The sequence below is a fragment of the Octopus sinensis genome, linkage group LG13, assembly GCF_006345805.1.
Source record: "Octopus sinensis linkage group LG13, ASM634580v1, whole genome shotgun sequence".
In the NCBI taxonomy this organism is placed as follows: domain Eukaryota; kingdom Metazoa; phylum Mollusca; class Cephalopoda; order Octopoda; family Octopodidae; genus Octopus; species Octopus sinensis.
Window position 1 is genome coordinate 20901643 of NC_043009.1, and position 15000 is coordinate 20916642.

The 15000-nt window shown below is 36.9% G+C and overlaps 1 protein-coding gene across 1 annotated transcript in view; it reads right to left on the minus strand.

Moving 5' to 3' along the window:
* Positions 1–3382: 3382 nt before the first annotated feature.
* Positions 3383–15000, minus strand: part of LOC115218596 — a 140367-nt gene continuing 128749 nt past the window's right edge. The window contains exons 35-40 of the mRNA XM_036508549.1: positions 12630–12728; positions 8018–8133; positions 7524–7662; positions 5466–5519; positions 3494–3627; positions 3383–3401 (exon numbers count right to left, since the gene is read on the minus strand). Of these exons, the coding sequence (XP_036364442.1) occupies positions 3383–3401; positions 3494–3627; positions 5466–5519; positions 7524–7662; positions 8018–8133; positions 12630–12728 (561 nt within the window). The remainder of the gene's footprint in view (positions 3402–3493; positions 3628–5465; positions 5520–7523; positions 7663–8017; positions 8134–12629; positions 12729–15000) is intronic.

Here is a 15000-nt window from a genome sequence, read left to right on the forward strand (position 1 = left end):
ATTTTATTTTTTTATTTTTTATTTTTTTATTATTTTATTATTTTTTTATTTTTAATTTTTTATTTATTTTTTTTATATTTTTTTATTTTTTATTATTTATTTTTTATTTTTTATTTTTTATTTTTTATTTTTTATTTTTTATTTATTCTCCTATCTAATTTAACACTGACTCCTTGACCACTCCCCCAAGTATGATTTTTTGCGCTATGCCTACCCCCAAAAAGTCCCCCACCAACACCCCTTTAAACCTGCCTAAATGTATAAACGCCAATACAATTCTTGTTAACTAGCTTCCTGAAGATTTCTCTTGAATGAAACAGTTCTAGTCCTGTAGAAGCTCCTTCTATATAATAAATTAATTTTACTCTGCTATGTATTGAGTACCTTATTTACTGTGGTTAACCCCGAATCAACCCGGGACCTACATATATATATATATATCTATATATATATATATATATATATATATATACGGGAAGCTTTATGAAAATAGACAAAAGATGAAGGCAGGTTTACGGAAATAAAGAAAAGACGAAGGCAGGTGGAATACAAACAAACAATTGTATTAGTATGGCACTTAGGAAATATAAAGAAAACAAGTCTTTAACATTTCGAGCCTACGCTCTTCAATAGAAAGATACACAGAGAAAAAAAACACAGAAAGAAGGATAGAAAAAAAATGCCTGCAGAGGCTAGCGAATCAACATGGCGATCTGATTTTGGCCAGAAGTCAAAGATCAAACGTGAGATGCAAGAGCGAAATTAGGGGCGATAATAGGGTTAAATGACCTCGCTCTAACATAAGAGTGTGTGTGTGTGTATGAGAAGAGTGTGTGTGTGTGTATGAGAGCGTATTAGTGCATATACATATATATATATATATATATATATATATATATATATATATATGAGAGAGAGAGAGAGAGAGAGAGAGCTAATGGGTTTGGAGAAAGCAGAAGTCAGTGCCCTTAGTGTTTGCAGAGCCTTGTAGACTGATAAGATTGATGTCCCTAATATTTGTAAGTTGACAGCTGCAGGAAATGCATGAGCAGGGAGTGAATTTCAGAGGGGGGACATTTTGGGAAGGAAGAATTAAGTACAGAGTGTAGGATCTGGGGTGGAAGTGAACATAACAAGGATGATGGGAAGAGGAGAGACGAGTGGGATTGGAGTGCTTGACTGCAGAGGTCATGAGTCCAACCAGTTCTATGGAGAAGAGGTCAGTATGGTAGCAGTAGAAAAGGCAGAAAGAAAAGATATTGTGTCTGTAAGCCAGAAGATGGAGCTTGTCTGTGAGTGACTTTTTACCAAGCAATCAGGGATGGGGAAGTGATCTTTTCTGTGAGCTAGGACCTCTGGCTATGTGAATAGTATCCCAGATATAAGAGCAATACTCCACCATGGGCTTCCCTTTGGATTTGGTGAATATCAGTAATTGTTTAGGGTTGGGGGTGATGAAATCTTTTCTGACCCTGAAAAGAAGGACCAGTTTTTAGGGTTGTGCTCCTAACAGTGTTAAAGAGGTAATTTTTCCAGAAGAGATCCTCAATAATTGTGAGACACAACAACTGAAGTAAGTGGAATAAAACAAATCCCTTACTTTACTAGCATAGTGTGTGTGGACACACACACACTATGCTGGCTAAAGATCACACTAAATTAATCTTAGTCATAAAGTTAATATTGTCATTCCGTTACTGCATGTATTAATTTAAATTTCAATTAAAAATGAGCAGTTGTCTCCCCTTCGCCCACACTAACCATTTCAGCCTTTTTCCTTTGTCTCTGCTGCAAAAAATATTTTGATTAAATAAAATATTTTTTTGATTCACTACAAAACTAAAATATGGTTCATTGGGAGAGGGGGAAAAACCATTTTTAGTTCCACATTCTCTCCTATTTCTCTCAGTGTTAACAATTTCCCATCAAGGAGAGTCAGTATTTCTTATGAAATATATTTTTTAGAATATAAATAAACCAGTTTCTTCTTCTCATCAGTTAGTGCCATTAATATAACAGGAAAATATATTTAATTAATTAATGTTTAATGTGTTGCACAAGGAAAACAGTACTAATTTACACAAAATCAATCATACATGACATATATATAATTGGTGAATACATATTATATTGGTGTTGACCAACTGGTGTGTGTATGCATGTGCATGCATCCATCCACCCACACATACATAGACACATAGTGTAATATGTGGATTCATGGAATTATGTGGCTATCACCAAAAGTTCCTATACCAGACTAGGCAAAGAGACCACCTAGTAATCCAATACAGAGAAGTATAATGCAGAGTTCCATGCAGTTGAAATCCTGGAGTTCCAGTCAAGGAGATTATTCCATGAGGGATATATAAACTATAAGAAGTCAGGAGATATGAAGGATGAATATATTTAGTTAATCACTTGTTATCTTTAAGATTACGGTTGGTTTACAAATCAGAGAAGATAAAGAAAGCTAGCTCATCAGATCACCAGAACATCACGGTAACACCAATGCTTCATCTTTAGAGTAGAAGGCTATGAAACTTCCATAATCCTAAGGATGACAATATATTCACCTCTCATACCACCTGGCATTTTATGATTTTTATATATAGATATATATTATGTTTGTTATGTTGGTATTGACAAACTAAAATTTCGATGGAGGTTATAATTGAAATATGAAAAGTTTAGTGGGGATAGGATGATATTTAAGTTTGCTTTGAAGGCACTGGGTGGGAAAACTCTTGCTGGAGACACAATCAAATCCTCAAGACCATTGTTGAGGCACTCAGAAAAACAGTAACAGCAGAAATGCCCATACTTTGACCAGAAAGATAGCCTTTGTTAAGAAGAGAGAAGAGACTCAAGAAGAACTCTAACAGCTTCCTTTCTACAACACATGAATGGGTGATATAAGTTGGGCTGGAGAAGCTGCTAAGATTTCCATCATATAACACTCAGATTTTGCTGAACGAGATTTTGGTTTCTGAGGCACCAAAGCCATTACTCATACTAGAGTTGTGTCTTGGGAGGACTGGATGGAAGAAATACAAGGAAGAGAACTAAAAACAGGAGTTGGTGGAGGCCTGTTGTAGAAAGGGCTGGAGGACAAATGTTTGTCAGTGGAGGGTGGCAGTTTAGGGTTCACAGGTCACACACTGAATAAAGTCCATGAAACTCTGGCCATTACAGGAAAAGAAATGAACAATGTAAAGATTGCTGAGAAAGCATCGTGATGGTTCTGGCTGAAAAGAGGTGACTGGTTGTATCAGTAAAATACCACTAGGCCACAAGGCTAGGTTTGATCAACCTAGGCTGGGTTGCCTGCATGAGGCAGCCCAAACAGTTAGTGATTGCCAAGGGAATGAAAATGATGAGGTATTCAAGCATTAGCACTGTGGCTGTTAAGTAGAAAGACAAAAGATAAGTTTTTGGAATATTTCACTTACACAGAACGACAATATTTCAGTAAAATAATTATGATCACTATTACCTGTGCAAAATCAGTCCTAAAATATGGAAGACTCTGTGATCTCCGCCATCAATCTTTATGGCGCTTTTAAAATCATTGAAAGCATTTGAAATATCATTCAATGAATAATACAAAAGTCCTCGGTTCACATAAACCTGTCGACAGATGAAAAGATTTAAGAACAAAATCAGTTGATATTGAATCTGAAATAATAATAATAAAGTTTCTGTTGAGAACGTTTAGTTATGGCTTTATGCAAGTTCAAATCTCATGAAAGTCAACACTGTTTTCATTCTCCTGTGATTAACAAAGTTGAAATAGCAGTTATGTACTGAGGTTGATTTATGCAACAAATTGTCAGAACCAGTGGAACAATGAGTAACAATTAACAGCATTTGTCTACAGTGAGAAATTTTCTTCATGCCAAAACACATTGAATGGCTTGTCTACAAGTTCAAATGTGCCACAAGCATAATTGAGCTGGTAATAACATTGCAGTGAGTCAAATGTACTTAGTAGCAGTCCATTATATTTAGAGTTTGGTTAATCTTGCTTTTAATCCTTCAAGGGTCAATAAAAGAGCAGTCAAATACTGGGGTTGATATATTCCACGTTAATTTTTACCCAAGTTTTGTAAACTTTGTGATTATGTTTCAAAACATAAATTATGAGTGAATTAGAAATGGTAAACATGTACAAATTGAGAGAGAGAGAGAGAGAGAGAGAGAGAGAAGAGAGAGAGAGAGAGAGAGTGAGAGAGAGAGAGAGAGAGTGAGTGAGAGAGAGAGAGAGAGAGAGAGAGAGAGAGGAAAGAAAAAATGAGAAAAGGACTTGAAATCACAAGGTTAGTCAAGATAAATTATTTTACAAAATAAATCAAAATATACAAACTATAATTGTAATATCTATTTCACAATATCAATACATTTATTCCTGGGCATCAATACACCCATTTACAGAGAATCAATATGCTAATTCCTAAAGGAAGTTATTGCTCACTAATTGCATGGATAATACCATTTAATCAGAATTTTACAATTCAATCTTTTGCAGAAGTAATATATCAGTGTACAAGGGTGAAAAGTATCTGATACAGACAGCACTCCAGTGTTACTACATTCTCTGTCTTTCTCTCCCTGTACACACAGACATACACAAACACATTTTACCACCATCATCATCATCATCTGATGTCTGTATTCTATGCTGTCATGGGTTGGACAGTTTGACAGGATCGAAAAAAAATACCTTAGGAATGAGAACCCAGGTTTGAAATTTCCCCAAGACACCTGATGAAGGCTGGAGGGTATATCAGCAGAAATGTTGTGTTAACAACAAACAAGATGAGGACAAATATCCGTCAAATGTAAATAATGTGCATACTTCCTCATCTCTTAATTACAGAACTAATGTAACTCTTTTCCTAATTAGTTGAGCTATAACTTTTTCCTGTAACTTGCATAACCTGGTTCAGCAATTTGATACCTCTGTAATTATTTCTCTCTGAGGCATATCTTTTACTTGTAACAGGTGACCTTAATGTTGCTACACCTGTGTGTGTGTGTGAGTGTGTGTGCATGCATGTGATAAGCTTCAGTACAGTTTCCATCTGCCTAAATCTACTAACAAGGTATTGGTCAACTTGAGGCTAAGGTCAAGGAAACTTGCCCAAAGTGTCATACCATGGTATCAAACCGTGAAGTTTGTAGTTACAATGTGTGTTTCTTGACCACAGAACCTGCCATGGTATTTCTAATGGGTTTTATTTAATGTCGAAAATAATTAAGAGTAATGCCAGTGGGGTGGATTTAGTAAAAAATTATTTTTCATTATTAAGCTGGTGTTTGGAACAAAACTAAAATTCCTTACAATGGAAGATTTAATTGAAGTTTAAATTTAAAGTTTTTTTTTTCTCTATATTGTACGGAAGGTGAATTCTTATGAGAACAAATCTAAATAAAACAGTAACAATGAAAATAAACACGGTTCTTACTTTGTAATCCATTTTTCCTCCAATAAGCAATGCAATAGCATAATCCCGTAAAGCCTTCAAATAGAAAACATATATTTTATATAAAATATGCATTTAATATATTCAATATACATCATCATCATCATCATTGTTTAATGTCCATTTTCCATGCTAGCATGGGTTGGACGATTTGGCTGAGGTCTGGCAAACCAGACTCCCATCTGATCTGACAGAGTTTCTACAGCTGGATACTCTTCCTAATGCCAACCACTCCAAGAGTGTAGTGGGTGCTTTTACGTGTCACCAGCACGAGGGCCAGTTTGGTGGTACTGGCAACGGCCACGCTCAAATGGTGCTTTTCATGTGCCACCTGCACAGGAGCCAGTCCAGCAGCACTGGCGACGACCTCGCTCGAATGTTTCATGTGCCACCCAGCACAAGTGCTAGTAAGGTGATGCGGTAACGATCACGCTCGAATGGTGTGTTTAACATGCCATCGGCACAAAAGGCCAGCTTGTTGCTTTGGCAACGATCTCACTCGTATGGTACTCTTAGCGCAATACAAAATATTGCATATATTTAATATATTCTCTCCTTCTTTTCTGAGTTACAACTTAGACTTGCCATACCCCATCTTCAACACCTCACATATTTGCTATCATTCTCGACTCCCTCTTATTACCTGCCATCAATTTTCCCCTCTCCACTGCTGTTGCCATCTTTTCTCTCCTTCCTGAACCAATTCTATCTCCATCACTCATCCCTCCTACTCGCTATTTCCCATCAAGCACACTGTCATCCTTGTTTTCCACTCACTACATTCCCCTATACTCCCATCCATCTCTCACCATTCTGTCACCCTCTTCTAACACTCCTTTGATATTACTCCCCTCCCTGCATCTAAATTCTCTCTTGTACTTCTTGTGTCTCGCATCTTGTCACTAACCATCCCCATCTTTCTAGCTACTCCCACCCACCCCTATATAATGTAGGGTAGCCACATATCTCCTGTGCTTATCTCTCTATCATACTTTAACCCCTGCCTACCAACATCTGGCAGACTAGAGAAAAGAATGATTGGTATTATTGAATATCAGTGACGTTCAATATTTGCAGCACAGTTAGAAAAAGCAACGAAACTGAAAATGTGGTTGTGTGGTAGATAGCTTGCTTACCAACCACATGGTTCTGGGTTCATTCCCACTCCATGGCACCTTGGGCAAGTGTCTTCTACTATAGCCTTGGGCCGACCAAAGCCTTGTGAGTGGATCAGGTAGATGGAAACTGAAAGAAGCCCGTCGTATATATGTATATGTATATATATATATATATATATATATGTATGTGTCTGTATATGTTTGTGTGTCTATATTTGTCCCCCCAACATCACTTGACAACTGATGGTGGTGTGTTTATGTCCCCGTAACTTAGCGGTTCGGCAAAAGAGACCAATAAAATAAGTACTAGGCTGCCAAACAATGAGTCCTGGGGTTGATTTGCTCGACTAAAGGCGCTGCTCCAGCATGGCTGAAGTCAAATGACTGAAACAAGTAAAAGTATAAAGAGTAAAAGGGTATGTTTGTAATTACACTAACTATGATCTTCAACTAATTTACCAAAATCATATTTATCCTGAGATATCTCAGGTTGAGTAAAAAGTAAGCAACGTTTTGAACCATGAAGAATTTGGACCGGATTTTTGCAGAGTTTTGAATTTTTTTAAACATATTTTTGCAATTGTCTGATAATACAGTCTTACCCAAATGCATCAATAAATTAACATTGATTTTTTTTCACCATTGTTACAATCATCTGATGATTTCCTGTCAGAGGAGGAGTTCAAAAATCAAACCAATGCTGAAAGTGCGTTCAAAGAGTTCATCAGCTCCAGGACTCCAGATTTTTATGTTATCAGAATAAACAAACTTGTAACTCGTTGGCAAATATGTGTTGATTTTAATGGTACTTACTTTGATGAATAAAGTTCCCACATTGTTGAAATATATTGTGATGAATTTCATGTTTCAAAACGTTACTTTTTACTCAGCCTCATACAAATATCCATGTTTCAATACAAACCTTAGTCTTTTTGCCATAAGCTGCATAGCAGACTGCTCGATTAAAATAAGCTACAGCTACATTTCTTTGTATTTTGATGGCTTCTGTCAGGTCAACGATGGCAAATTTATATGCTCCTATGAAATACTTTAAAGCTCCCCTGGAAAATAAGAAAAATCTCTCAAATCTTTTAAGTTCTTTAAACAAACAAAAATTTTAACAATCTAACATAACATAGAAAGCAAAATACAAAATGCTTGCATTGCAGTTTTAATGCCATTAAAGATGACTTTTCGTTGTTTTAATGTGAATTAGAAATAATTTAATGAGTTTTTTTATGTTTAATTGCTTTGTTTGAAGTGCGGGGGGGGGGGCATTCATAGCACTGAACATTTGAAAATAAATGAAATGCAGCAGAGATGAAAATCTTATTGAATTTAAAGAAGGCTGGCAATTGGAGAATTTTTATATGAAAAATTTAGAAAAGAAACAAGTCAAACATTGATATATAATACCTGTAGAGTAATCCTTTAATACTTTGAGGTTCTATTTCAAGGGCTTCATTGCAATTTAATATTGCTTTTGGATAGTTTTTTAGCATACCAAAATAACAGGCTCTACTTAGGAAAACCTGACATTAAAAAAATTCATATTTCATTAATCAAAAAGAAAATTGTGACATTAACTTATTTTCAAATAAAGTGAATGATGGTAAAACAGTTTAATAAAATAAAAGCACTGATTTCAAAAATTGTATAAATCATTGATTAATAATAATTATAAAAATTATCTTTTTCAGTTAATATCAATGATATTGCATATTTTTATTCTATTTTTAGTCTGGAAAAAGGTGACAGTGGACATAGTGTTGGCAGATTCACAGAAAATGGTACAGCCCTTGCTGTCAATACTCAGCTTATGTTTTACTTCATATCACAACTGGTGAAGCAGAGCACTGCCATTGCTTACTCATTGCCAATGAATCGGTTACACTTCACAATTTCTGGCTATGAGAGCAGACAAGGGAGTGTCTCTAACTTGAGACAAAATGAATATCACAAGAGACTTGGTTTACAAAACATTGTACTTTTGGTTTTCTAACTACTGTTTAAATCCTTCCACAAAATGCATTGGTGAAACACACACACGCACGCATACATACATGAGATGGTACTGTTGCTGTACACACAAAAAGCCTAGCCTGTATTTAGCAAAGGGCCACCTGACTGATTGGCATAAATCACAGATACACTCAGTCACTGGTTACAGAGAAGCTGTCTTCTTTGCCTTTTCTACCATTACTGTAATGGCCTCTGCTCTTTGGAATGGGTTGGATGCTCAGGTTTTCCCATCTCACTCTTGCTCTCATTATGACTGTTGTGTTTATCCCCATCCCCAGGCTGGTCCTCCACTAATCCTTATGGTTAGTACTTCCTTCCCAGAACGTGTGGTGCTGATGTGGTGATAAAATGCACCCAGTTCATTTTGGAAAGTGGATGATTTTTAGGGAGTGCATGATCCCCTAACCTCAAACAAGAACTCATTTTATGCCAGCATGGAGAGTAGACATGATGCCGCTGCTGCTGCTGAAGACTGACCGACTGACTGACACATGCATAATGTATGTGGGTCATATAAATATGTGTGTGTGTGTACATGTATATATGTATAGATAAACAGACAGATAAATATTATGAGTGTGTGTGATGCATATGGAAGAGGAGCTGTGTAAAGAAGTGTCAAACTCTAACTATAGAGGGAACCTGTGGAAGAGGTAGGCCCAGGAAGACATAGGACAAGGTGGTGAAGCATGATCTGCATATGTAGGGCCTCATGGCGATGGTGACGAGTGATTGTGAGGTTTGGTGATTTGTTGTGCTTGAGAAAACTTATTGAGCTAAGTGAAATCATGGCTGTGGTTGGTGCTGGTGACATGGAAAAGCACACATAAAAGTCACCCACTACACTCCTGGAGTGGCTGGTGTTATGAAGGGCATTCAGCTGTAGAAACCAAGCCAAATTCAGACTGGAATCCAGTGTAGCTCTCTGGCTTACCAGTTCTAGTCAAGTATTGTCTAACTCATGCCAGCAGGGAAAGTAGATATTAAATGAAGATGATGATGACAATATATATATATATTGTAAAAAATAATGTGTTTTGAATGGCACAATAATAACAACAATGGACTATAATAACTGTTAAAATTTAATCATCCATAGTCTGATATGATATTTCGGAATATAAAAATTCCTTCTTCAGATATCGCTAGGAATTGATCAAGTCACTGCTATAAGCAGTTTTCCAACGTTTTTTTTTATTTATGGAGGCGTCTCTGCAGTGGTCTCACAAAGCTCCTTCCAGAATGCCTCATGAGAAGTACATGAGCGCAACCATGTCTCAAGCTCTTGTGTGCTGGTACATCCATAGTGCTGCTTCTAAGTTATGTATCATATGTGCAGTTTCCTTTTTTTCCCTCCTTTCTTTTTTTATAAATAATACATGAGCATGTTTTCAAAAATGAACCTACACGCATCCAGATGTAGCTAAATAATATACTGACTGCCAACCTCCGGCCTGTTGTTAATTTGGGGCCCTAATCTGTCTATGAGGATAGCTTCCTTAATTCTTAGACTACCCAAATTTCTTTCATTGGCCTCAATTGTGACTGTTATGCTTTTGTTGGTGTTCTGGCATCTGTCTAGATGTTTTCCTGAGGAGGAGGCTCTCGTGTTCAGATGTTCTTTGAAGCAGATGTGTAATGGTCTTGTTGTGCTACCCACATAGAACTTGTTGCATTTGTTACATTGTATTCTATACATAACATTTACCCTTTGGCATAAACCTGTATCATGGATGGGGCAGTTTGCTAGTGTGCATTGATTGCTGTCTCTTGCTCATTTCTTTGCGAGGTGTCTTCTCAGAGAGGGGCCAGAGTGGGCTAGTTGTATGTCTAGCCCTTCTCTTCTTATGGCTCTTCACTAAAATAGGGTATTTTAAGGGAGCATGTGTTGCTAGCTTTTCTGTGTGTTGGTCGTCTTGGGTACTTAAGCTGATTTACAATGGATATAGGGTACCTGTTGGCTTTCAATATCTCTAGGGAGTGTGCCATGTGGGTCAGCTTGTCCTCTGTCCTGCTGCACTTGCCCTGGATGCATGCAAGTTCATTTCTGGCGTATCCTATTTTAGCACCAAGTGGAAGTGCTGAATTGTACTGGACAAACATATCTCTACTGGCTGCTTTCCTGTAGAACTCGGTGTGGATCTCTCCTTCCATTTTTAAGTTTTGTCAATGTTTTATGTTGCACCATGGGTAAGTTTGGTATTATTTTTTTCGATTCCTTCCTTACGATGTTGGAGATAGACTGTTTCAATCTGGATAGATTGTGGTTGAGTTCTTGGTTGGCTGGGGATGGGTGAAGTGGGTAATCTAGTTGGTATGTGGGAAATTTGCCGAGTATGTTGCTGTTGTTCTTTATCACCGATAGCCATTTGAGTTGGTAGGCTGTTCAACAAAAGTTGGCTTCCAGGTTGAATAAGATTTTCTCATTCAGCTGTTAGCTCAAGATAAATTTAGGGCTCAGACTGAGAAGTTCTAGTTCTTTATGGGAGAGTGACCCACTCAAGTCTGTGATTAGGGATTTCATGTTGAAGGTGTGCTGGTGTCCTCAATGTTAGTGTTATCTTGTTTGGTGGACATGTCCTGTTCATCTGTGTTGGTGCAATAGGCTGAGTTGTGGTGGTATTTGGTACAAAGCTTCAGGAATTTAAGTTTGAGGCATTTTTTCTCTTGGTCAATGCAGTGGTGGTAGCATCAGTCAAAAGCTGCGATAGTTCTTCAGTATGTATGTTCAATGGTTGATGTGATGCTGCATATTATTTCAGAGAATTTTTGTATGTGCTCATGTAGTTGGTGGTGTAGATGGTGTATGATTTTTCTGATGATGAACGTATGTATGTCTTTCAGTGATTGTCGAAGGGTATGTACCTGATAGTGTTGGGAATTATATTGTTTTTTAGGCACTGTTTAAGAAAGTTTATTTGGCATCCAATTTTAGCAAGTTTCTCTGATAGCTTAATTAACTCCCTAGCAGTTGCGAACTCAGCCTGGCCCAGACGTAGAGATAGGAGAGTATCGTAGTTTGCTTGAAGCATTGTGTATTGTATATACTCTCATATATATATGTATAGGTATAAGTTAGAGGTGTTTAAAATCTCTAAGGGATGGTTAAATCCAAAGGCACTCCTGGTGATTAGCTGCGTAGGTACAGTCCTTGGTAAAAGCTATATGGTAGCAGGTAATTCAACAGGTAAACAGTAGTTTAAATTATATGCAAGAAGAAAATGGAGGAAAAATAACAGGAAGAAGTTGGTCGTTTGCACTAGTAAGCTATTAATTTAATTAATTAATAAAGAAAAGTGGTAGTAATGGTACTTTTACGATCGTTTCTGTTTACTAGTTGTAGTGGTAGACATCATCAGAATGCATAGCCATATGTAGAGATAGGAAGAGTGAAAGACATAGGGATATATTGGTGACGTGAATGTATCCCTATGACTTTCGCTCTTCCTACCTCTACATATGGCTGTGCATTCTGATGATGTCTACTGCTACAACTAATAAACAGAAACGATTGTAAAAGTACCATTACTACCACTTTTCTTTATTATTGATTGTTGTTAGTTTTTTATTTAGTAAACTTTACCTTTTAAATATCCACAAAAACGTCTAACGGTGTTTGATTCAGTGAATGCGGAATGTACTCTACTGACTTTCTTTGACCAATCCATCTGTTTATGTAGCAACATTTAAACAACTTTTATGGGGCATTGTATGACTACAAGAAGACTTATCAACGCTTTATGTCAATGTCTAAATTTATAAAACCATCTAACCCTTATTATTATTCGTCAATTCAATATTCCAAGATGCAAATGGAATTATAAAGGAGAAGAAAACTTTAAACAGAATATTTCCAAGTAACTTTATAATAGAGATATCACTGAATCTAGCCAGACTAGACAGCAGTTGTAGGGTTTAGGGTTTTCAACTGGTTGCATTAAGGAATTGGTAATGTAAAGGAGAAATAAGAAATTTAGAAATAAAATTGTTCACGTGATTTACTTACCTGAGCATTGCGACGGCCAGATGTAAGAGATTTATTAAAATCACGGATAAAATCACACATATTCAAGTGGATTTTCACAATTCCTCGATAATAAATAGCCTGAAATGAAATGCCATATTTTTTATCAAATAAATGTCATTAAAAACCTTTTAATATCAACATGTCTTAGCAAATATAATAATAGTAATGAAATTATTGTATACAGTGCTCAGGTGCACCACAACTTGTCAGAAAGTGCGTATAAAGTATATGCAGTAATGCATAAATGTCTGGAAAGCGAACAATGTATGAGTCAGATACATGCTTGTGTGTGTATGGAGTGGAGAAAATCAGGAGTAGTGTAGGCGAATCTCTGAAGTATTTAATTAGAATGTTTAAATAAGATATAATAACATTAATAATCTTATAATATTTCAGTTGATCAACACCAACACTAATATAGATGAAGAATTGAGAGAACCTCTATGTAGCTGCTTGGTCTGTGAGAAATAGCAGTCAAGATATCCTCAAATCACACTTTACTGTCATTTAAAAAGCACACACAGCTACTGTAGTCCAATATATACTGTTTCAGTATAAAATAGGAGAGGTCAAAGTTGAACTACCTGACTACATATCCACTCAATCTGGGATGCCAAAGGCTAAACAACAATGACTAATCTATAAAAAGTTACAGATATTATTTTTAAACTTCACCAAAATCTTGAGTAATTCCAAACTGAAACACACAGGCAGCATTGATATACTGATTGATAGAGTCAATAGAAGGTGAAATGTTATCCCTTCTGAAGTGTAATATCCATTCTAATAAATTCAGTTTGATCCTTCGCAAACCAAATTTCAACAGAAAAACAACAGCAATATTAATTATAGAAATTCCAACATTCTATTAACTACATGGAAAACAGATTATCAATTCTACACATGTACAGTACTCCCTGATACATGTTTTTAAAGACCCTTTAATACAAGTAGGTAATGGAATACAGTGGAGGCGCAATGGCCCAGTGGTTAGGGCAGCGGACTCGCGGTTTCGATTCCTAGACCGGGCGTTGTGAGTGTTTATTGAGCGAAAACACCTAAAGCTCCACGAGGCTCCGGCAGGGATGGTGGTGATCCCTGCTGTACTATTTCACCACAACTTTCTCTCACTCTTACTTCCTGTTTCTGTTGTACCTGTATTTCAAAGGGCTGGCCTTGTCACTCTCTGTGTCACGCTGAATATCCCTGAGAACTACGTTAAGGGTACACGTGTCTGAGGAGTGCTTAGCCACTTGCACGTTAATTTCACGAGCAGGCTGTTCCGTTGATCGGATCAACCGGAACCCTCGTCGTCGTAACCGAAGGAGTGCTTCCATCCATCAATGAAATACAGTGCCATCTATGTGTTTCAATTAATTTTGCATATAATCAAGAGAGAGGATTAAGTAAAATAAATTATAAATCTGGTGTTTGATACTTTTTTGTATAAAGGTTCTTCCTTAAAATTATGAAAAGGATGCATCTAATTTAAACACAGTGCCTTTAAAAGAAGAATTTTTATGTAAAAAATAAGAATGTCAGGTAGGTTTGGTGTCAAAAAGTTAAAGGAATGACAAGAAGATCTTAGTACAGAAACAGATTTCACACTTTATGTACATTGTTCACTTCTTATGCATTATCCTATCTACTGTTCATGCACACTTTGCTACTTTTCCTGATAAGTTGTGGTGCCCCTGAGCACTGTATATAATAAGTTCATTATATATAGTGATGGCACCAGTAGAAGAGGGAGACCCAGGAAAATTTGGGAAATGGTGAGGACTAATCTCAGGATGCTGGGCTTCACAGAGGAGATGACAATGGACCAAGATGTTTGGCAATATGGAGTCCTTGAGAAGACTCGCTGAAACTGAGTTCTAGAAGCGCTGTGGGTTCCAACTACATGTAACAACAATTAAACTTTTCCCACACTCTATCCCAACAAACCAAACTACATCTCTTCTCTTCCTCACATTTCCTCTTCTCATGCGCTACGCTTATACATATCTCTTGCTCCCCAATCCCGTCCTCACTACCCTGCTCACTGTATCACTATTATCCTGTTGTACCTCACCCCCTCTATATACCCAGGTTTCACCATTCACTGCATTTTCCACCCCAACACTCTTTGCATTCATGTGAAATCTATACTTCCTTCTCATGCACCTTTGGCAATACCCTACCATTTAAATTCTGACCCTCATATTCAGAGGATATACCCTGGTGCTATGCCACTATCTATCTCTCATTTGGTCTACTCTACCATTCCATTTATATCCTGATCCCTGTTCCATATGAGTATGCCTTGGTACTTCACTACCACCTCTCTCCTGCTCTTTCCCACTGACTG